Below are 22002 nucleotides of genomic sequence, written 5' to 3' on the forward strand. Positions count from 1 at the left end.
GCTTTTCTGCGACACGAGCTCCTTAACGCTGTCGCGTTAAAATAACATTATAAAGGCATAATTTTATACGTTTTCACTCGTGTATTATAGAGGTACGGTGAAAGCCTAACTCTTTACTGAATTGATAAAGAACTCTTGCTTCGCTGTAACTATTTATTGCTAAGTTTCACTTCAGTTGGCAGTGAAGTTTCATGAATAAAACGGGCTCAGCAGTGAAATGAACTGTGCCGCGCACTTCTGAAGAGCGAAATGCTCAAACTTCACACACTTTGTCTATGTCTGTCGGATACCTCATCGCTTCCGCCGACGAAGAGACAACAGCAGACGCACTTGAGGTATCAAGTACGACGCCATTTTGAAAAGGTCGTATGAAGACCGTATGACGACCTGAAAAGGTCTTATGACGATTTTGTTGGCTTCTGTGATTGGCTGGCGAAGTAAAACAACTCCGCGTGGTCCTTGTGCCTTGTTTGCCAAGTGCTGCTTTTTCAAGTTGTATCCTACTATAGTCGCGGTGAATCTTTTATGCTTCTATTACCGGTGTCACACTTACACTTTTGATCACGATCGGCACCGATCCGGATCGAAATTCTCGACTGCGATCGGCTCTCTCGCGTATTTCGTGCAAAGGAGCCAATCACGACCGAGAAATTCGATCGAGCTCGGGCTCGATCGCGATCAAAAGTGCGCCGTGTGACACCCGCATTAAACATGCGAAGGCAGTGACGCGCCAGCGGGCGTGTTGTGACATATACACACATTCAGGAACTTTTCTTATCTCGAAGCACAAATAGTGACGCGTTACCAGCGAAGACGCTTCGGACAGAGCCGTTTGTAAAATAAAGTTGCTCTCTCTCTCTCAGCACTATATGTTTGCGTCCCACCACTTCCACCAAGTTTTGTGAAAAAGGAATGGTGCCCACCAAAGCAGAAGACAGTATCAAGTTAAATACTCCAACGTTTATTGTGAAATAGAGAGAAAGGAAAGCGCCGGTAAAACTGTTACTCTTTTCACACTCACGTCGTAACAAGTGACAATATAAGGCACACACGGTCACAAAACTTTCTTCCGCTGAAAGTAGCGCGACGTCACGCACAAACACTTCCTACAGCCGCCGGTTGAGGGTGACAAATCCGCGCGGACACTTATAAAATCTACAGGCAGTGCATGCATGCCTCTCCGGTCGACGCTTGAAGCCATCCCGGAGCCGTCTACTGAGAAATTATAACTTATAAATGCTCGTAATATAATAACGTAAAACACGCTTGAACAGCGGCCGTGTATATATATATAAAAAAAGAACATTGGTGACTTCGGAGTTGACACCACATGGCTGGCAGACACGGAATCATTGCATAGACCATTTTACCACAAGATATATGGGGTGTCGTCCTATAGCTGATACGAAAGCCTTTCTGCCCGCGTTGCCCGACACACAGCACGTTACAGACACTTCGCAAACAGCGAAGCAGTCGTACATGTATTTGAATAGGTAGGTGGTGCGAGGAAAATGACTCCTATACGCCAAGGTAACAACGCCCCCACGAACGGAAACTAAAATGGTCTAGGACCGAAGCGTCCGTGCAGCGACCGGAAATGACACCTGGTCGAAAAGAGACAAACAACTCTCCCTAAACTCTGTACATTCAATAACGCAAGCACGCACTATATAACATATAGACTCTCTGCACACTTTCATTTTTTTCTTTTCCACGCGCTCCTGAAATAATAGCGAAGGAACATAGTGTTATAGAAGGCACTTGTCTCGGCTTTCCGACCGCGGTTCGAGGAAAATAAATTTTGAGCTGCGCAGTTCAGCCAGCTGCCGCCAGCGCCGCTCTGGTGAAGGACTAGCGAGACTCGACCAGGTCCTCCCTGTGCATGGCGCCGCTGCCAGGTCCGTTGTCGGGTTTGAGTTCCTTGCGGACCATGTAGCCCCGGAAGGCGGCCTGAATTTTGGTCGCCGCCGCTTCCGTGTCTGATGGCTCGCTACCGTTTGCCGTTGGCGCCGCCGACTGCTCCGTCTCGCTAGCGTTCCCCGTCGTTTGCGAGGTCTCGCCTGCAAAGCAGTTCGGTGTGGAAATGAAAAAAAAAAGAAGAAATCGGCCACCAGAACGCATAGAAGGAAAGCCGGTGGATTAAACCAAACAGCGTCTGGCGAAGACAGTTCAATGAACGATCGCTTGCTAGATAGAAGAAAACAACGAGTCATGAATCCCCCGAACCTATAGCATAGTGGAGTTGTGGTATGCTATGTCTATACGGTCTATAGGCTATACTCCGTCTTCCTAACACCGTACGTGCAGTGTAGCTAAGGTTAGGGCTCATGCTAAAAAAAAAAGGGGGGGGGGGTCTCTAATCCACGCTGTGAAGTTGGTTGGACAGCGAATCTGTAAACGACAACTAGAACGGGTGTCTCTTGCTACGTATAGGTTTAAATTATTTACGTGGCGACATTCACACGTATTTTACCTAATTATTAGCGTAAGGCGCTTCGACGGCTTGCGACATGGCTTGCGCTGCTACTTCGTGCACCTACAAGGAGTGGACCAAGGAGAGAAATTCGCCGCGCCTCGATCGTATATGCAAGCTGCTCTTCAGGAGTCCTCACTATACGTGGTCTTCCCAGAGTACTGTCACAACACAAATCATTCGCTAGGCGGGTTCTTCCTTTACATACGAAAGTGTAGTTACGTCACCCCCTGCTTCGTATGCTACAGTCAAGCTGCCGTCGCCGCGGCACCTTCCGCAACGGTAATCTTTACCGGGAAAATATATGTTGGGAGCGCTGCGCGCTTCGCGTTGCATGTAGGCGCAGCCGCGCCTTAACGTCAATTATGTGGTTCGGATGCTTGTTTCGAGTTTGATCTTTATTTGAAACGTATGCGGTTCTGTACGTTGTACGCGTGATTCCAAAGAATGTATGCACTGTTGGCTCTACTTTTCTGAGAGCTTGTAGCCTCCACCTTACGGGGGCATGAGCCATTGCATTTGGGGGCATGAGCCATAGATGATGACAGCTTTCTGTCGGCGTTACGACACGACGAAAATTCCGGAATGACAGCTTCGCTGTGAAAAAAGTCAGTTTCGCCCTAAGGTCGAAGCATTGATAGCGATATAGCAATGTTTAGCGTTGCGCTTGGATTACTTCGTTTGGGACCTCTGGGAATCAGCCAGAGGGGTGTTTTCTCCGCAGTGATACCATTTTCCGTAGGGTTTAATCGAATGCCCCGTTAAATTTGTGTATACGTTCCTTTTTGTATGTGCGCGCGCTTTTCAATTTATGATTATCGGTTCTCCCTACTATTGCCTTCATTTTAACATGTAATTTAACCTTTAATAAACGTCAATTGGCTCTTATAGCAGCCTGAAATTTTACGTGTGATTTTAACTTGGAGTTGCCCACCAATTTCTTGGCCAATCGCCCATAGTTGGCACGAGGCACGAGTTGGACGGGCAGCAGCAGTAGCAGCAACAACTTCTTGAACGGCGTTCAAGGTATACGCGGGTGCGACATATTGTCGCGACGCCGCACACGAGGCAATGCCTGATTCATAGAAGGAACATCCCTCTGGCAGCTACGAGACGTCTCTGGCAAGCGGGGAGACTCTTACAGATGTTTTGTTCCACCTGCTGAGGCAAGCTTCGGTGTCCTAATGGTTAGAGTATCATTGGGCTCCTGTCACGCAGATCCTTTGTTCGAATCCGGCAGTCGGGCATTTTTAATTATCTCTATCTAAATATGTATGTAAACATGTATATCCAGAACATTCCGGCGACGGCGATACGGACGGCGAAAGGCCGCCTGGAGCGTCCATATAATTGTTTGTAAATGCATAAATATTTTGTTTCTGGAGTTCTTACACGATAAAACCAGAATACTATTATGATGCGCGCCGAATATTGGGAGACTGAGTATTAATTTTGACAGCTGGAGTGCCTTAACGAACATCTATGCATGGCTCATGACATTCAATCAGTAACGATAGTCGGCTGCGTGTTGCAGAGAAGGCAGGAGGACTCGCCCGTTGTGCGCGACAAATCTTCTGTGAAGCTTCGTCAGCGCCGCGTGGTGGGCGATCAGAGGCAGACAATAGAGCTGCATGTCCTTCATCCGATTCTCTCCTCTGGTTGCCTAACGCGGCCCATAGCTTTTTGTCTAACTGCACGGAGTTGGTGAGATGGCTTGCACGTGACGTCACGGACGCCATGGGGGTGAATCCTATGTAAAAGCTGGATTGGGCGAATGCGCATGCAGCCTTTCGCCGTGCTACACCTTGAGCGACTCTAATCCGTTGTTATTGTGCTTCCCTGCACCAATCAATGGTTGTACTCGCCGAAATCTTCATGGCATCTCTCTTTGATCATAGATGGCTACCCGTGAGCTCTTTCTCTGTCCCTTTCTAACTCTCCGCTTATTCTTATCTCTCTCTCTCTCTCTCTCTCTCTCTGCTTTCTCTCTACTTTTTCTACCCACTCTGCGCGTTGTTTATATACGCTTCAGTGATGTTGATACGATGTGCGGTATACTTCGATAATATGTCGATAGTTTAGCAGCAAGACAACAACAAAAGAGTGCTGTACACGGGCCAGACGCCAGAATAAAGAACGGTTTACTGCGTTATGGCCTCAAGAATATATGGAGAAGCGTGGACTTCAAACACGCCGCGCTGTCGTTCCTGAAACGTCAGTCTACTCCTGCTGTTGTTTAACGGCAACTCCACCTCCCGCTCCGAATTTCGCGTCGGCGCCTGTCACGAAGGCCGGCGAGCGTCCTGTACAATGCTAACGCATCAAGATGGTATTTCGTCTTTTACACAACAATACACAGTGTCCAATCCCAGCTGGCTGTCGGCGCGGTATACTCACTTCAATCATTCGTACCACAGAGCGGTATGGATTTAAGATAACTCGAGCGCCTTACCATCTTGTTGCGTTCGGTATTGCAGGTTCTTCCTGGTGAGGTAACCTCGCACGCCAGCCTGAATTTTGACAACTGCAGATTCAATATCTTCCGGTTTAGGGCTCGGACTTAACCTTTCGCCGGGCCTCTCTTGCTGGGGGTCTGCTTGGAGCAGCGGCGCCTGCTCGTGGGGGGCCTCGGAGACGTTGCCGCCAGTGGTCGCCTCGCCGGACGGCCCGTGCGACTTGGAAGTGTGCAAGATCAGCTGCGGCAACTCCGCGGCATGCTCTTGTAGCGCGTGCATTCCGTGCTTCACGGACTCGGCCGTGTCCGAAGCCTTCGCCGTGACTTGTTCCGATAGGTCGTGAGCTTTGTTCTTGGTCGCGTCGTATATCTCCGCCGATTTCGCCGCGACGGAAGTGGCTGCGGTCGAGACGGCGGAAGTGACGTCGCTGAGCAAGTGGTGGGCCTTCTCCTGGCACAACGCGAACTCCTGCTGCGCCTTCTCCTTGAGCTTTTCGAGCCGGTCCTTCTCGGTGTGGGCGGCGTCGTCCGCCGAGTGCTTCAACGACTCCGAGGCTCCGACGACGGACGATATGACCCGCTCGACGAGGAGCTCGGCTTCGGACTTGGCGGAGTCGAGCACCTCCTGAGAGACCGCCTTCGGCGACTCCACGGTCTCCTGCGGCCCGTCCTTGGCGGGTTCGCTGAAGTGCAGTTCGGCCGTGCCGTCTTCGACTTCCGCGCCGCTCTTCATTGTGACCTTTTTGGCGGAGAGTGCGCTTTCGCCAGCGGCCGCCGCGTTGACGTCGACGATGGCGGTGTAGGCCATATGTTTCGTAACTGCGGACTCGAGAGGATTCCCTTCGGAGTGCCTCGGCTCTTCGGGAAGCAGGGGCTTCGTTTGCTGACTTGCAGATTCGGACTGAGTTTTTCCTGAGGCGATCGTTTCGGACGATTTTTGCTCTGCGGCGCTGCTCGAGACAGTGGCCGGTTCCTCCTGCTTGCCCTGCTGCAGAAGCGAATCTATTTTCGCCTTGCCTTTGTCGTGCACTTCCTGAGCGGTATCCTTGAGGAGCTCGGGAACGGCTTTCACGGCGCTGGCAGCGCTCTCCGAGGCGCTCTTGGTAGTTTCACGAACGGCACTGGCCGCCTGTTCAGATTTTTCCTTCATGGACTCGGCGCCGGACTTCAGCGCGGCAGTAGCTTGCTCTGCTCTCTCCTTGGCAGATTCAGACGCTTGCTTAAGAGCAGGTTCGACCTTTTCTGCCTCGGATCTTAGCGTCTGCTTCGCCTTCTCTGTTGCCGATACAACCTTGTCGGTTGCGGAGGCCGCGGCCTCCTGAGAGGCCTTCTTCACGGCCTCTGCGCCTGCAGCGGTCGCAGCTGCGGCATCCTTCCCGGCAGCGGCAGCAGATTCCTTGAGCTGCTCAGCTTTTGACTTCGCCGCGGAGGCAGCCTCTTGAGACTTTTGAGAAATAGCGTCGGCTTCGGCTTTTCCTCGCTGCACGGCTTCCTCTCCTTTCTTTGCCACGGAATCGGTGGCCACGGCGGCCGACTTCTGTGCCTGCTGAGCGAGCGACGCTACTTTCTCCTTTCCCTCGCTCGCCGCCTTCACGGCAGCATCCTTCAGCTCGCCGGCCTTCTGCAGAGCGGCGTCTGCCGCTTGCTTGACTTGTTCGGCCGCTTCGCTAGCCTCTTGAGTCTTTTGCTTCAAGCCCCCAGCGGCTGCCTTCCCGAAGATCAGGAACTCCTGAGGATTTAGTTTTCCTGCATCGAGAGCCCCGGGAGCGTTGTCCTTCTCTGCCTCGGCTTCCGCTGTTCCAGCGCCAGTCACCGAGGGAGGCGTTTGAGCAGTGGCCTCTTTCTCTGCTGCACTCTTGGGCCGCTCGGCCTGTCCCTGCGCAGTCTCCAGTGCAGGCTTGCCAAGCTCCGGAAGGAAGGCGCCGCTTTCTTTCTTTCCTCCATCGGCGGGCTTGGAAGCGGCCTCTTCCTTGGCCTTCTGCTTGGCCTCTTCCGACTTCGTGATCCCGAGCTTCGTGAGGAAGCTTCCCCCCTTGGCTTCTGGCGTCTTGGATTCCGGTGTCTTGGCCTCGGGTGTCTTCGCTCCAGGCGTCTTGGGCGGTTCCGCCTGCTCAGCGGAGCCGCCCGTCGTTTTGGGCGGACTCGATGGCGACTTGCTCTCTTCGGTCTTGGTGGGCTTCTCGAAGAACGCCTCCTTGGCGGCTCCCACGTTCCTCTTCACGGATTCCAGCACACCCAGAACGTCCTCCTTGGCGGTGTCAAGGACTGTCGGTTTCTTTGAGGACTGCTGGTCCGAAGGCTTTGCTGCGTCGCTAGTCGGAGCCGAAGGCTCGGCCTGAGCCTTCGTCGGAGAACCAGGCTGCTGCGCCTTGGCTTCTTCGGCAGTGCCCTTTCCGTGAGCAGCTGCTTCAGGCTTCCCCTGCTGCTTGGCTGCCGAAGCAGCTTCGGTAGCAGCCTGCGAGAATGGAGAAGACTAGTTAGACGACTGGTTATTCCGGGGAAGAATCCGGCATCGGTTATTAGCTAAACAACAATGTTCCGGTAATCATATTAGTTACAGATTTTTACAATATTTTTTGTCGACCTGCGGTATCACTATGCTGTAATCAAAGGTGATACTTTCTAATTCCACGGGGCATGCGAGTGCTCGACATTTTGAATAGGAATCGTACTGCAAGGGCTAAACGACCAGTATAAGTTTCGAGAATTCACTATTAGAAATTGCAGAACATTCGTTTTTGTTCGAACGTAAGGGATAACAACGCTCATCAGAGTCGAATAATTTGACGTCGTTTTCTTTCATTTTTAAAGTGCACCCAATGAACGGTGCACGGCCGTTTTTTGCACTTCGCGCCCATCGAAATGCCGCGCTTCCCACTCTGTGTAATGCTAGGCGCTAACTGTACCGCACGGTCCGTTGTAATTACGCCGACTGGAAAGCATACATGCGTAACCACTGTCATCACCTTCCGCACCTCAGACGCTACGAGCGAGGAATATCCCACATACGAGCACTGCTACCCACCGCGTGTCGTCTCGGAACCTATCGAGCGAACGCATGCACTCCTCACCGCAGGGGCCGCTGCTGCTCGACGGTCAGCCTCCCCAGGAGCTCCGTCGGCGTCGGCGGGGACATTCGGCGAACCTGCGACGGTGGAATAAAAAAAATATACGCGGTGAGGCGAACGAAGAGAAAAAAGTAAATAGATAGCTAAACCACATCATAACAAAACTAGACAAAACGAAACAATGAGCAGAACAGAACAGTATTTCAAAGCTGTCAAAACTGTGGGTAAATTTCGCCTTCCAATGGCGCTTCACCGCAAAACGAAGCGCACTGCCACGAAGCAACGGGTGAGAGCACTGCAGTGAAGGTGCATCTGAAGAAAAAAAAAAAAAATTCGCGCTGTTGTGAAAGACATGCGTCGGGTTTTCCTCTTGAATTTCGCATTGCTAGGGAACCGCATTCAGAGATCGAAAGCAAATCATCGGGCCCAACGTTCCAAAGAGACGCATGAGTCGCTTCGGAACGGGATCACCATGCTGGGCTGCGGGTTTAACGCAAACCACACGTTGGGATACATAGCGGAAGAATGACACAAGGACGAAGCAGGAACACTGGACGAGCGCTCGTCCAGTGTTCCTGCTTCGTCCTTGTGTCATTCTTATGCTATGTATCCCAGTTTGTATGTATCCCACCAACACGCCCAAACTTCTTCCCTGCTAAACCACACGTTGTTGTATCTCGGTGCGTGCGAATTTCTGCTTCCCATACATAGAAAAACGGCACGCACTATGTGCATTCTGGAGTGTTCATAGCACCGCCTTGTCATAATATGCAATCAAGGGTTCGCAACTACATATTATGACGAAACATGAGCACATCTAATGGCCCATGACAGCAAGAATGCAGCACCGGCTCAGAAAGCAGCGCGGAAATGAAATCGCAAGGAAAAAAGCACACGATGACCTGCAGCTACAACAAACAAATAAGCTGCGATCCGGGAGTTTACGAACGAACGAAAGATCACCGGCGCGACGGTGTATGGTGTCTGCAGGGTGATGGCAACACTCCTGACAAAAATAAAAGTGTATATGGCATCCCTTCGTCAAATCGATTACTATCATCTGCCTCTGTCTGAAAGAGAATTCACAAACAAGCTTTTGTAACGATTCTTTACAACTATACGCCTAATGGATAAAAATCGTGAGCCGTCCCACTCTTTGAAGGCGGATGACCAGCGAAGCTGTTTAGCACACGACACGGAGGTGACACAGAATTTTGAATTAAGGTACGGACTCATTTACCGGGATTTTTATACACACTCGCGTGGACGACGGGCCCGCCGCCCCGAGTATAGACACGCGTGACGTTTCGACGGAACCGCCACCATGGGAGAGCGGAAGGAAAGTAGATAGGCGAGCGCTTGGAACGCCGACAAAGAGAAGGCGGTGCAAACGTAGACATGGCCCACGCGGGTGAAAGTGGGGTATATGTTCTTATCAGCTTAATATCTGATAGGAGTTCTATTTGGACCCAAGATATTAAACTTATTTTTGCAAGATGGCGGAGTGCTTGAAGCCTGCTTGACCTCCACCGCGGGTCGGCACTCTTCAGGATCCGCCCACGGTTTTTGCCCTAGCAGGACAGAAATGCACGGAAACCTAGCCATAAACAGATTCGCTGTAATAGATATACGGAGCAAATGTGGGTATGCCGTGTTTCACTTCAGGTTACGGACGCCAGTTGACCTGTTAAGAAGGTTTGCCGCTTGCATGAAGAAACAGATAGGACGCGTTCAAAAGGCTTGCTGTTTGCGATAAGCGCGTCCACGCTCTACAGAAAACATCTTTTTTATACTGCGACGTTATTCGATGTACAGCATTCCCATTTCTCTTTCCAGGACGGATGCTGCAAGGCAGCTTCGTCACCTGGCACGCAAGCTCTCTTTAACAGACTGGAACACCCCAAATATAAGGCGCACCAGATTGCGCGAACTGAACCCTTCGCTTCAACTCCGACCTCCACCCGCGCTTCACCGACGTGAGGCATGGCTTCTCTACCGGCTGTCGTTGGGAGTGGCTCCTCCTGAAGGCGTGCACTACTTGGATTGAAATGACTGGCAGGGCTGCATGCGACGTCGGCGGCGTGGAAGAGAACATCGAGCATTTATTGTGCTATTGTCATCGATTTCAGTCGGAAAGACAAACATTTATTTATTTATTTATTGTTGCTGCAATCCCGGTATCGGGATTATAGCAGGGTGGGAAAAAGAATTAAGCAGTTTCACAATTCACAATTATCGATCGCATTGCGATGACTGGACGATCGGCCGTTGTCTGTGCAGCGGCTACTTGAAGACCGTCCACGTCGCTCGACAGCCCACAAAGCTATGAAGGCACTTTTGTCTTTCTTGAGGGCGACTGGCCTATGTGAACGTCTCTGACTCGCTCAGTCCCTCCGCGTGCGTGCGCGAGCTCACCGCGGCTTTCCGCCTCCTCCCCTCCATCTCTCTATTTGATCTTTCTATTCCCTCTTTCCCATCCTCCAGAGTAGGGTAGCCAACCAAACGCATTTCTGGTTAACATCCCTGCCTTCGCTCTTTATTTCCTCCTCCTCCTCCTCCTCCTATTCGGTGTATTATAAGTGTTTCTGATTTAACGTAGTTCTCGATTCAACGAAATAGCTCTCTCGAGTCCCATCGACTTCGTAGAATCGAAGTTTGTCTCTATTAGATATATCCAAAAAACAAGAAGAGAATAAAGAAAGCCAGAGCTTTTTTGTTTATTTGTCTGTGAGGCTTCTTGCTTACGCGCAACCAAATTACTGAGAGAATAAAATAAAAGTATTACACGTAAATTACGGTATTATTTGGCAATTAATAGCTTGAACGATTTAAGGCCCGGGACAGACAACACACGGCCCGCGGCCAATATAGTTAAACGGGGTTTAATGGCACAAAATCAACTTGGGTTATGCTGCGCCAGGCACAAGGTGTTAAAATAATAAAGATTGAGGCAGTCACAAGCTAACTGATTTACTCTAACGTTTATTCAAAAAAGCCCGTATCGCCTAAAAAGTTCAGAACGTTCATCAGAGGCACAAGCGGATCATCTCCTCAAGTTAACGTGGGGACGGTATTTGAAATTTGCATGATTCGCGAAAGTATTTTTGTCTTTGTGTTGCGATATGAGGACATATAATTAAAATATGCATCACTGTAAACCGTTTGTGGCAATAGTCACGTGTACGATGTTCTTAGTTTGTCAGTAAACAGCGTGTAGGGGTGCACCATTCGAAGTCGACATATATGTATAAATCGTTCTTCGTGACGGAACGTCTTTCATTCGCCAAGCAGAGGTTATAGTCAATTGGAGCTTGTTGCTTGCGGTCGAGTCCCATTCGTGCTGTCATTTCGACACCAGATAATGAAGAATCTCTCTTAGACTGCATTCAGATATCATTTTCGCGACGCTTCAGAGTGCGCCATACATACGCAACCTTTAGCCTTTTCGTTGCGTGATATGCCACCGTGGCTTTGGAGTCTCGCATGAACGGAATGGATGGATCTCACATGGTCATTAAGGAAAGCGCACGGCCGAGCGTATACGCTTGTATATATGCACGGTGGGCTCGTGCAGCACTTAGCTCACAGTTATTTTGGTGAGAAAAAAAAAACGACGATTTTGTCACCAAACATAATGAACGACATAAACCACAAGTGGCGTCAAGTATACATTAAACCAAAGCAACAACATGTGTGGGCGCGTAAGATATCTTCGCGGGGGACATAAGAAAAGCTCACGACCAGCGGGCTCATTTCATCAAGTTACCAAAGCCAAGACCGCATTAATGCATGGCGCGACGACCACACGTGAATCGAACGTGTTCTTTCCCAAGTTGTTTCGATTGAACGACGAGAAACTGCAGTGCCTGCGAAATGCGAAGAGATTCAGACTCTTGTTGAATGCGTGAATTCGCATTACTTCTGAACCTTGACAAACATTTGATCTCATGGCGGCGCATCGGGAGTAAGCGTCAGTCAAGGTCATTTGGACATGGTAGCATTGGCGCCAACGACGTCCGTTCGAGGCTCCCCTATACTGCAGGCCGATACAAATAACACATTTCTATCCCTCGACGGCGCCTTTTAAGGAGCTCGTATAGTGAAGTGACCGAAGCTTGGCGGGCAGGTTTCTTGACATGGCGCTAGCCCGACTAATGTAGGTATACATCAGGATGCAGACGCAAACCCTTATCATTGATTCTAACCGCGAAAGCATCAACGCTTTCTATTCGTATCATGCTTAACAACCGAAATGTGAATGACGTCCTTATCCAGTAATCTTTAACGTCACATACCACTAGCGTTTCACGTCATTCAAAGGTAAGAAACAGAGTGAGCAGCCGATTAGCGAGCCTTTCTTGGCGGCGCCGGATAAGACTGCGACCGTATACAGTGCCGTATACAGTGCTGCAGCCATGTCTACTTGCAACGAACACCGGAGCTAAAAGGCGCGCAGAGGGGGCAACCCCTGAGTCTCTTTTATGATATACCATTGACAAAAAAAAAATTAAGGAAACACATAGCTAAGAACGGCTTGAAATTGGCGTTGCTCTTCCTTAGTACGTATGTCTTTGATGACTTTGAACAAAACTCGTCCTTGGTCTTTGAGTACCGATTCTGCTTGCGAACGATGCAACCCTATATACCCGCTCAAGTGCGGCCCGAGAGAAGTTAATTGTGGCTCTCGCTGGTTTTGAGTTGTGTAGCCGCGATTTAGGCTAGTGCGTCTTCTCTGCCTAAGTTATACGTAGGAAAGTCTCCTACAATATAATTGATGACGAGGATGATGACGATGATGATTCGTGCAGTTTAATGGCACCAAGGCTATTATGGCCATAGAGCTGGAAAATAATGGTGATTGGTCGGTGATGAGAATAAACCGCATCCACGTATCACGGGGGAATAAAAACGTCGATGTATTCTGTCACGTTAAAAAGAAACTAGAGTACTATATATTTTTGTAGAACAGTCGCTGGACACAGAGGAGCCCTCACGGGCCCTTACCATGCTACTGGAGGTAACAAGCTTGCATAATACTGACGGGCTATAATTCTTCGGAGAGCACCGAGAAGGCTTAAAATAAGTTTTTTTTTTCGAGATCACGGTCGAGCCATGCGGGAAGGAAGGTGAGTGGAGTAGCGGTTGCATGCGTGGCATGGGCGGGAAACCTTCGGCGCTGACAGCATGCATTTACAGGAATGCGACGCTAACGCTTCGCATATCCTAGCGCACTATCATAATACCATGCGCCAGGGTTTAAATCTGGCGCATCAAACTTCGCGCGTCCTAAAGGAGCTCGCGCCCGCCTCGGCGAGGCGCGCCTCTGCCTGTGAGTGGAAGACGGCGAACGCACCCTGTCCCCCTCCCTTTGACGCGATGCCGTTTACTGATCATCATCATCTTAAATTCATCATCTTAAAATCGAGGGGCCTAACTTCACAAAACTCTTCGCTCGTATAAGTGCCCTGTGCCTCGTTGGCCGGCCGCCTCAGCTAATTAAACGTCCAGCTTCATAATTGGAATATACGGGCCGAGGACCGCAAAGGCAACGAGGAGGAACAGCTAGCATGGCGCGAGCGGTGAACATGTGTCGTAGCAGCTTCTAATAAGGTATTTGATTGATTGCTTTACAGCGAAAATGCTGCGAATGTCATATATGAGATCATTAAACTTGAACTGCGGGACTAAGCGAGCTCTGCCAGTCATAATTAGGTTTCGTTATTTCAACCGAATCTCACTTTTGAATCCCACCTGTGCTCTCAAGCTAGTAAATAGCGCAAGTATACTTTTTTATTTGAATTCATTTTTTTCTTTTCTCCCAGAAACCTGTGAAAAGGCCAGCTGAAAGCGCGGTGAGCGTCTTAAGACCTTTTAATAATTTGTGTAGCGCAATAATTGTGTGGGAGAATATAATTGATACGTCCCTGGAGATTTCAGCATACACTAACTACGCATCCGGTAGCTAGGCGCCTTGTTGTATCAGGCATGACGTATATGCGCAGGCGATTATGTGGTATACAATGGAGGCACACCGCCAGAGCTGATAGCGGCTTATCAGCTGGTCGGCCGAAATAATGAAACGCGGATAATAATGCAAGCGAGAAACAAATAAGAGGAGTGGCGGGGCGCGACTCGCTATCCGAAAGCACGTTGATCGACGCTTTCCATCTGAGAACGGCTTGTGTGCGGAGCTGAGGCGTGTGTGCAATTAAATAGCATTCGAGAATAATGCATGGACTTCAAGTACGACACATGAACACATGACCTCAAATTTGTTCATTAGGAGGACTATTAAATTGAATTTTCCCGTATAATATTTATTGCTCAGTTGTTTTGAATCACGAGGAGCCATTTGTCGCTCTTACTCAATGCTTCTGCGAGTTAGCCGTACCATCCATAAAAAAGGAAAAGGAAGAGAAGGAAAAAAGTTTTACGGTAAAATTATTTTATTATATATATATATATATATATATATATATATATATATATAGCCGTCTTTCTTTCCTTTCTTCCTCTTCTTTTTTTTTTGCTTGTAAGAGCAGATTATAGCCAATCGTGTTGGACGCATCATTAGCGAAGGCAGCTGGTCAATAGTAGTCAGCACTTATGATAAAAAGCTTTGTGAAATTGACTTTATAGATCAGTGTAAGCATTTTCAATTCTCTTTGGCCTTCGATCTTTGGGATTACGCTTGCATAGCTGCGCAGATCTGTAGGCATATACACGATGCTTCGTTATACAGTCTGGCACTATGAGAATGCAAACCAAGAGGCGGGCTCCGGAAGTAACGGCTGTGTTGGAGAGTGCACACTCAAGACTGGGAAGACAAACATTCGGAAGAGGAGGGACAACGCGCGTTAGCGGTATTGCGCTTTTGATTGGCTGACGCGCCAGCCGTAGATCTCGCTACAGCGCTGTTGTGAACCGGAGTGTAAGGGTTACATCGATAACGGTGCTCCTACAGTTACCACAGCCTAGATACCAGCCAGCGGAAAAAAGCGCCTGTTCACACGTTCAGTTCGGTTGTCCCCAATCGAATATTCGAAGACACCGAGTATGCAATCCTCGAGTACAATGTTCCAGGAAGTTGGTGACACGGAACTCCATAGTGATGTAAAATTTCCGGAAATTTTGAAAGCGTGAGAAAAAGAAAACACGAAAGAAGACAGTTTTGTACCTGGAAATTTTGGAAACACTGGAAGAATATCCTGACCTTCCTTAGCACACCGGAAGTAAAATGAGCAGCATACGCGGGTACATGCAACGGCATGTTTAAAAAATTAAAATTAAATTCTGGGGTTTTACGAGCCAGAACCACGATCTGATTACGAGGCACGCCGTAGTGCGGGACTCCGGTTTAATTTTGACCACCCAGGGTTCCTAAACGCCCACGCAGTGTTTTGCATTTCGCCCCCGTCGAAATACGGCCGCCGCGGCCCGGACTCGAACCCGCGCCCTCCTACATCATTAGCAGCGCAGCGCCACATCCGCTAAGCCACCACGGCGGTAAACTTGTTTCTACAACTAATGGCAAGGTGCGAACATTCTAGAAAACATAACCCACCTCTTTATTTGCTCCGAGATTATCGGTAGCTTTCGGAATTCTCATCTAGCATCCACGAAAGCTGCTCTTTTGCTTTCTTAACAGGAAGGGGAGGCACGGCGTACGCTGTCTTGCGCACCCTCCCCGTATAGGCCAAAGAGCCATCCTGTGCAATAAATTTTTACTCCCTCACTCATTTCCGAAACATTCGCTTTTCGGACTGCGGATGTAGTGCATTTGCTACGTGGCCACTTGCATGTTGTGGGTTCGCCATCGCAAACAACAAGGGCCAAACATGTGGGCACCTTTAGATTTACAGATAGGTGACAAGGAAGCTGCCATATTTGAGTAGATTCTCTAACGCGAGAGAGAGAGAGAGAGAGAATCAACTTTTGTACTGAGCCCTTAGTGACGGTTGGTGCGCGCTGGCACCAGATGACCCGCATGAACCAGTTTGCAGCGGTAAATTATTATTTTTTCACCGTTCTTATTCATTCTGCGATAATTTTTCTAAATAATCGAATAAATAAAGACTGAACTTTCTCGCCTACATTCCTCGTCTAAAGCTCAATGCCTGGACGTGTGACCTCACGAATAAAAAAAAATAAAAGAAATAAAAACACTTTATTCTCGCATTTTGGCCATTTTGGCTTCAGACGAGTACTCAAAACTTGCTATTAGATTGAGTCTTCGGTTCCTTCAGTACGCAATGTGTTCATTCGTTAATGAAAAACAGTTCGCATAGATCTATGGAAACGCTATCGAAATCAATGACGTATATGATGAGACACAGTGGGGAACATAGGAGCAGCGCCAACACCCAGTTTTCGTATTTGCATCTCATCTCCATTACTATTTAAGTCTATCCCCTCACGGGTAAAATAACAATTTTCATCATTCATGGACATAATTAATTTGCTAATTATCTGCTAGATATAAAATCTAGTTAATAAAATTATGTGTGACAATCAGCATTTATTTTTTTATTTAGACGCGGAAAACATTTCCAAAATCTCACTCTACAGAAGTACGTCAATTCCAGTAGTGCAACCAGACAGCGCGCTTTGAAGAATGACCGCTCAAAGCCTCGCATCGAAATTGAAACCAGAGGCCCGCAAGGTCCGTTTGTAGATGCTTTCCGTGTTGGAAAACGAATAAGATGAGGCCAGCCAGTTTTTTTTTCAGAGAACAGCTATATTGGCACAGTATTTCTAAATATACAGGGAGGTGGGTGGGTGGGGGGGGGGGGTCACTTTTTGTGCCAGCATGAATAAAACTAAGATGTAACTACTACACGGTGGTGCACTTGCCTTAATGAAAAGAAACACAAACGATGAGTAACTGCGAAAAAAATCCTGCACAGAATTGCTAATTTTTCGGCGCAGGTGCGCTTTAGCACTAAGATGACACAACAGCAAATTCTGTTCCCCATATGGGCAAAGATGTCCATGGGCAGACTATGCAAGACATCCGACATAGTTTCACAGAGGTGCCCCAGTGAACGTTCGTCGAATGCTGGTAGGAGGAGGGAGTGTTGTCTGTATGTGTCTACCTATAGTGGACATGTCCATTTCGTCTGCTGATCAAGTGCTGATTGGCTAGGGATGCCTGTCTCCTTCCCACGCGAACCCTGTCCCAGCCAATCATAACTTCAGCAGCAGACAAAATGGACTTGTTCACTAGGTCGGCAATTACAGAATACCCCCTCTGTCCAGAGGACATCCTGATAATGTGTTCGGGCTGTACAAGGAAACTTGATTAGTATGTTTGGGGCTCATGCAAGGATGTTCTGAGGACCTCATAACTAGGACTCCGTGTTTTCGGTGTTTATTTCACTTGAAATTCGGAGGGTGTTTTTCGGAGTTAATTTTTTTTTGCGGTAATTCGGCGTTTATATCGGAGTTTAGTTCTCGTAAATCGCCAATTCTACGAAATTCGGAGTTTAATTTTGCATTATTCTCAACACTCCGAAATATCAGATGAAATGATATCTGAACACGAAAGCATCAGAACGCACGAAACGTATTTTAGTTGTCTGGAAGGTCTGAACGCACAAACACATCTACACACAAGCACAAATACTTGAATACAGAACACCTATGTTTGGGCGTATTACAACCTTAAAGCTTGCTGCAATAGACGCAAGCATACTTCACGAGGTTGCTATCACTGATGGAAGACGGGGCTTCTTCAGCTGGACGTGGCGTTGTGATTCTACATGCTTCGCAATTCTCAAGGCGCCCTTGACGTTGGCAATGCTAGCTGTCACACGAAAAAACTTGCAAACAATGACTCCTTCAGGTGACGCTGACTCTTGAAAATCCCTAAACTCCTTTACGTAGTCGCTGGAAAGCTTTCGTTTCCTTCCCATTTTGCTTGCCCAAAATTTTCTGTTCACCCGCTACAGAAATGCGTCACGCGAGCATGCCACGCTTTCCACCTGCAGGCTTTCCGCGTTCGATTCGGTCCCCTGGCAATCGAGACTCGCCAGGGGACCGTATATCAAGATGTCGTCTCACGCTCCCGGGTGCGACAAGCCCTTCGTTAAATGTTCGATGGGTGCGGCCTACGAGATACTGCTGACGTGAGGCGAAGATTATATCGGCCAAACCGACCGATGTATCAGTGACCGCTTAGAACGAACGCTTTCGATAAAGAGCGGAACAGGGTCATATTGGCCGTTAAAATCGGAGTTTATCGGATAAATCCGAATTGTCAAAAATTTTACCGGCGAGTGTTTATCGGATTCTTTCGGATTTATCCGAAAACACGGATCCCTATAGTCATAACGTGCGCATGTTTACGTCTTTAGGATGTCCTCAAGATTTCATGGTGATGTTTGAGGTGGATCATTCTGAATGGGAGAGTTACTGGGGCTGTCCTCTGTCATTTTTTCAACCGTAGAAGGTGAGATTCTGTGTCCCACGGTAAATTACGGATGTAGCAACAAAAGATGGAGATGCAGCACACCACCACGATCAAATAATTTACACCAACTGGATGAAATAATGCCGCCTGAATCTTTCGCACGATTTACAACAATGAACTCCATTTTATTACGTACATTCTAGACCCCTTGTTTTTTTCCTGCTTTTTATGCTTAGGAAAAATTGAAAACGAGAAAAACTTTTTCCCCAAAATCCATTTTCTTTTTCGAGTCGTCATATCTCTACATAGAAATGATCACTTCACGTAGTGTATCGTGTATTATAAGTTTCAAATATTCGCATAAAATTGAATTCGCTAGCTTTCCTGAACGAACCGTGAGGACGTGGAGATATGTCATTGACAAGTGCGTGGTGCACACCTACCTAACGCGAGCTATGACAGACAAACAAAGCGAATTTACGTCAATGACTAGTAATTCCTGTTCCCCTAAGTGGTGCATGATTTCGGTGCATGATAAACTCGGTACCTTCTATAAAGCAGCACATCTATAAACAGCGCATCTATAATGGACCAGCTAGCCCAGCTATCGACACTGTTAACACTTTCAGGTTATTTATTTTTTATAAATGTAGTAAAATGGGCTCCTACATCGAGAAGAACTGCAAGAGCTGCGCTGGTATGTATGGTTGGTTATCTTCTTTTTTACGTCAGTTTTTCTGTTACGTCGACGTTATTAAAATTTTCAGGTTCAATGTGCATGCACATGACTTCAGCACAGGGTGTCATTTCATGCATGCTGCAGACTGACATCTACCGCCACACTTACATATACCGGCTATTTTCTTTTTTTTTTAAGCTGTACCAAATTTTTAAAAGTGGAGCAATGTAAATCACGATAATGTTAGTGTCACCATGCAAGCGTGGGGATTAGCAGCCTTTAAATAAGGAGGAACTTGCGTACTTATCTCCGTAATTAACCAGGTTGCGTTAATTATATTCATTTATTATTGATCTTACGTGGCAAAAAAAAAATATGAGCAGTTTTGAGCCCATTCACGGCATTATCTAGCTGAGCGAAGGGATTTTCCTTAAATAAACGCATGTAAGAGGCACGCGAACAAATATTTCACATTATAAGGCTCTCTAAAAGCGAAACTGAAAAGAAAGGGTCCATGACGTCGACCATGACGTCACGTGATCAAGCCCGAGCTAAGGCTTGGGGAAAAGGGGGGGGGGGAGGTGAGCGCGCGGTAATATGATCAAGCGTGCGTTAGGGAGGATGGGAGAAGAGGGCAGGTGAACCAACGCCTGTACAACTGTAAAACGAGCCCAATTTCGGAAACGTTAGAGAAATTCCGGAGAGGTTGCAGGTAAGTTAATGCAGCATATCTCCCACGTGCTCATTAGTTTCACATGTCCAGCCTTTTTTTTTTTTTTTTGCATACAACCAGAGATTGGGATGAACTGCTTGCGTATCGCCTTGATCACTGGTATCCGTGCCTCGAGACTACCATCGATAAAAACCATCTATCAACCCATGCCATTTACCTCGTATGTCGTTGGTTGGCTCTCGTGTGGGCTGTGGAGTGTTGGCTAGTAGCGCGGGCGCTTCTTTGTCAACTTGTAGCTTAACCTGTCTTTCATTGTTTTTCAAATACTATTAAGCTCTACATCATTCCACCCTGTCATATAACACCAGTTGGACATAGTGCCTTGCTATTTTTCTTTTTCAATTGGATTTTTATACCAAGTTGGCGTCTGAGTTTTTAACCTCTCCTTTTCAAGTTTTGATTGCTTTTAGTCTGACATAGCTCTAATTGTGTGGATTCCTCGCTTCTATTTAGGTTAGTTTCATTGTGAAAGGTTTAAAAACTCGTTGTTCCCATATAACCACCCCTCATGTAGATGTCCTTACTACGGGACCCTTCAGGTGCAATAAATATATTATTGATTAATGCAGCCGTGTCCGCATTACGGCCAGGGAACGTATCCACCCTTGAGGGTTACATGTCGAAACTAGTAAAGTCGGCAGCCGGGTGCACTCCCCAGGCAATACACCCCAAACACTACCCGGAAGCCGGGTTCGGGAGCGCCTGTACCCATCTTTTTATCGGTGGGTGCCGGCGGCGGGTTTCGAACTGTCCACCTACCGCAGCCGGGCCGGACGCCCTGTACACTAGGCCACGACTGCGGTTTAATAATATTAATAATAATATTAATATATTATATTATATATATAATATTAATAATATTAATATATTAATAAGCAAGTAACACTATACCTCGTGCTCACACTGCACCAGGCCGGCTATATATATATATATATATATATATATATATATATATATATATATATATATATATATATATATATATATATATATATATATATCCTATAGCCCTATACACATTGCAGAAGTGACAACTGGGCTAGCTGGTAATGATTCATTGTGAGCACGGTAGCGCAAGATAAGACGAGGTCAAGGAAGAAAGTGCCCGTCCTGTTTCCTTTCTTGTCCATCGTCTGATCTTGCACAGCCGGATAGTCATAATGAATAGCCCTATACAGTCCACTAAAAACGGCCTCACTACGACGTAACAGCCGTTCCGGGGATAAAACAAGCTGAACCACATCTCCATATACAACGTGTCCATTTATTATTTGTCCTCTTAATTGAAAAGAATTCAAAACGAGGGAATAAAATACGAGACTAGAGGATTATATAATTAGATTGTCTAAAGAGAGATAATACAACAAGAAATGGCACAAGTTCAGAAAATCAAGCACGAAGGCCGCTGTGAAAAGTACAGATATATAAAATATAGGTTGTCGCCATATTTTCGGGAACCTTTAACAGGAGGACAGGAAGGATGACGAAACTACCGTCACGCGTTAGTTATATGCTGTGACGTGAATGTCCTTATAGTGGCACAAGCATCATCGACGTACGAACTTCGCCACGTGGATGTCACGTCTTGCGGGTGCAACCACTGCGGCTAATTGTAGCGCCTTATAGTGCTTACAACTATAGTCGGATACAACTTTAGAAAAAAGGGGGCGTTTACACCTCCGAGGCGGGTGCACACGAGCATCCACCAATGGACGCGCACTCTGGACCGACGTCATGCGCCGGACAGCCGGTGACTTCGCCGCTTCGGTCATCTGGGCGGGGCCTCCCCTTTTTTCTAAAGTTGTATCCGACTATAGGAGTGTGCGAATATTCGAAATTTTCTCATAACGAATGTAAAAGTGTGCTATTCGATTCGGTCTTTCAATCGAATAGTCACTATTCATAAATGCAACTACTTTTCGAATACGTTTCGAATACATTTCTAATATTTCAGAATGTCAACTGCGCCCAATTAAACTGGAGCAAAAATATACGGTAAATTTTCACCCCTGCGAGCGTAGCATCGACATAAAACATGAAAACTTGCGTAGCGGAGCAGGCATAATCGCGCTCTCTGAAGAGTCCTGAGCATGCGAAAGACTACTTGTTTGCTCATAATGCTCCGTTTGCGCTTTTAATAGACAACGCTTCATAACGTACAGTGTAATGCACACAAACTTGCT

At 47.5% G+C, this 22002-nt stretch overlaps 1 protein-coding gene and 1 pseudogene across 3 annotated transcripts in view; one reads left to right on the forward strand and one right to left on the reverse strand.

Moving 5' to 3' along the window:
* Window positions 1-940: 940 nt before the first annotated feature.
* LOC135919998 (uncharacterized) overlaps window positions 941-22002 on the reverse strand; it is a 47417-nt gene continuing 26355 nt past the window's right edge. For 2 of the 3 annotated variants that reach the window (XM_065454052.1, XM_065454051.1), the window contains exons 2-4: window positions 8000-8073; window positions 4926-7383; window positions 941-2060 (exon numbers count right to left, since the gene is read on the reverse strand). In XM_065454052.1, the coding sequence (XP_065310124.1) occupies window positions 1852-2060; window positions 4926-7383; window positions 8000-8073 (2741 nt within the window). In that variant the 3' untranslated portion in view covers window positions 941-1851. The remainder of the gene's footprint in view (window positions 2061-4925; window positions 7384-7999; window positions 8074-22002) is intronic. The other variant, XM_065454053.1, reaches the window with a different exon arrangement.
* Window positions 9395-9562, forward strand: LOC135920008 (U2 spliceosomal RNA; annotated as a pseudogene).

The sequence above is a fragment of the Dermacentor albipictus genome, chromosome 4 (genome assembly GCF_038994185.2).
Source record: "Dermacentor albipictus isolate Rhodes 1998 colony chromosome 4, USDA_Dalb.pri_finalv2, whole genome shotgun sequence".
In the NCBI taxonomy this organism is placed as follows: domain Eukaryota; kingdom Metazoa; phylum Arthropoda; class Arachnida; order Ixodida; family Ixodidae; genus Dermacentor; species Dermacentor albipictus.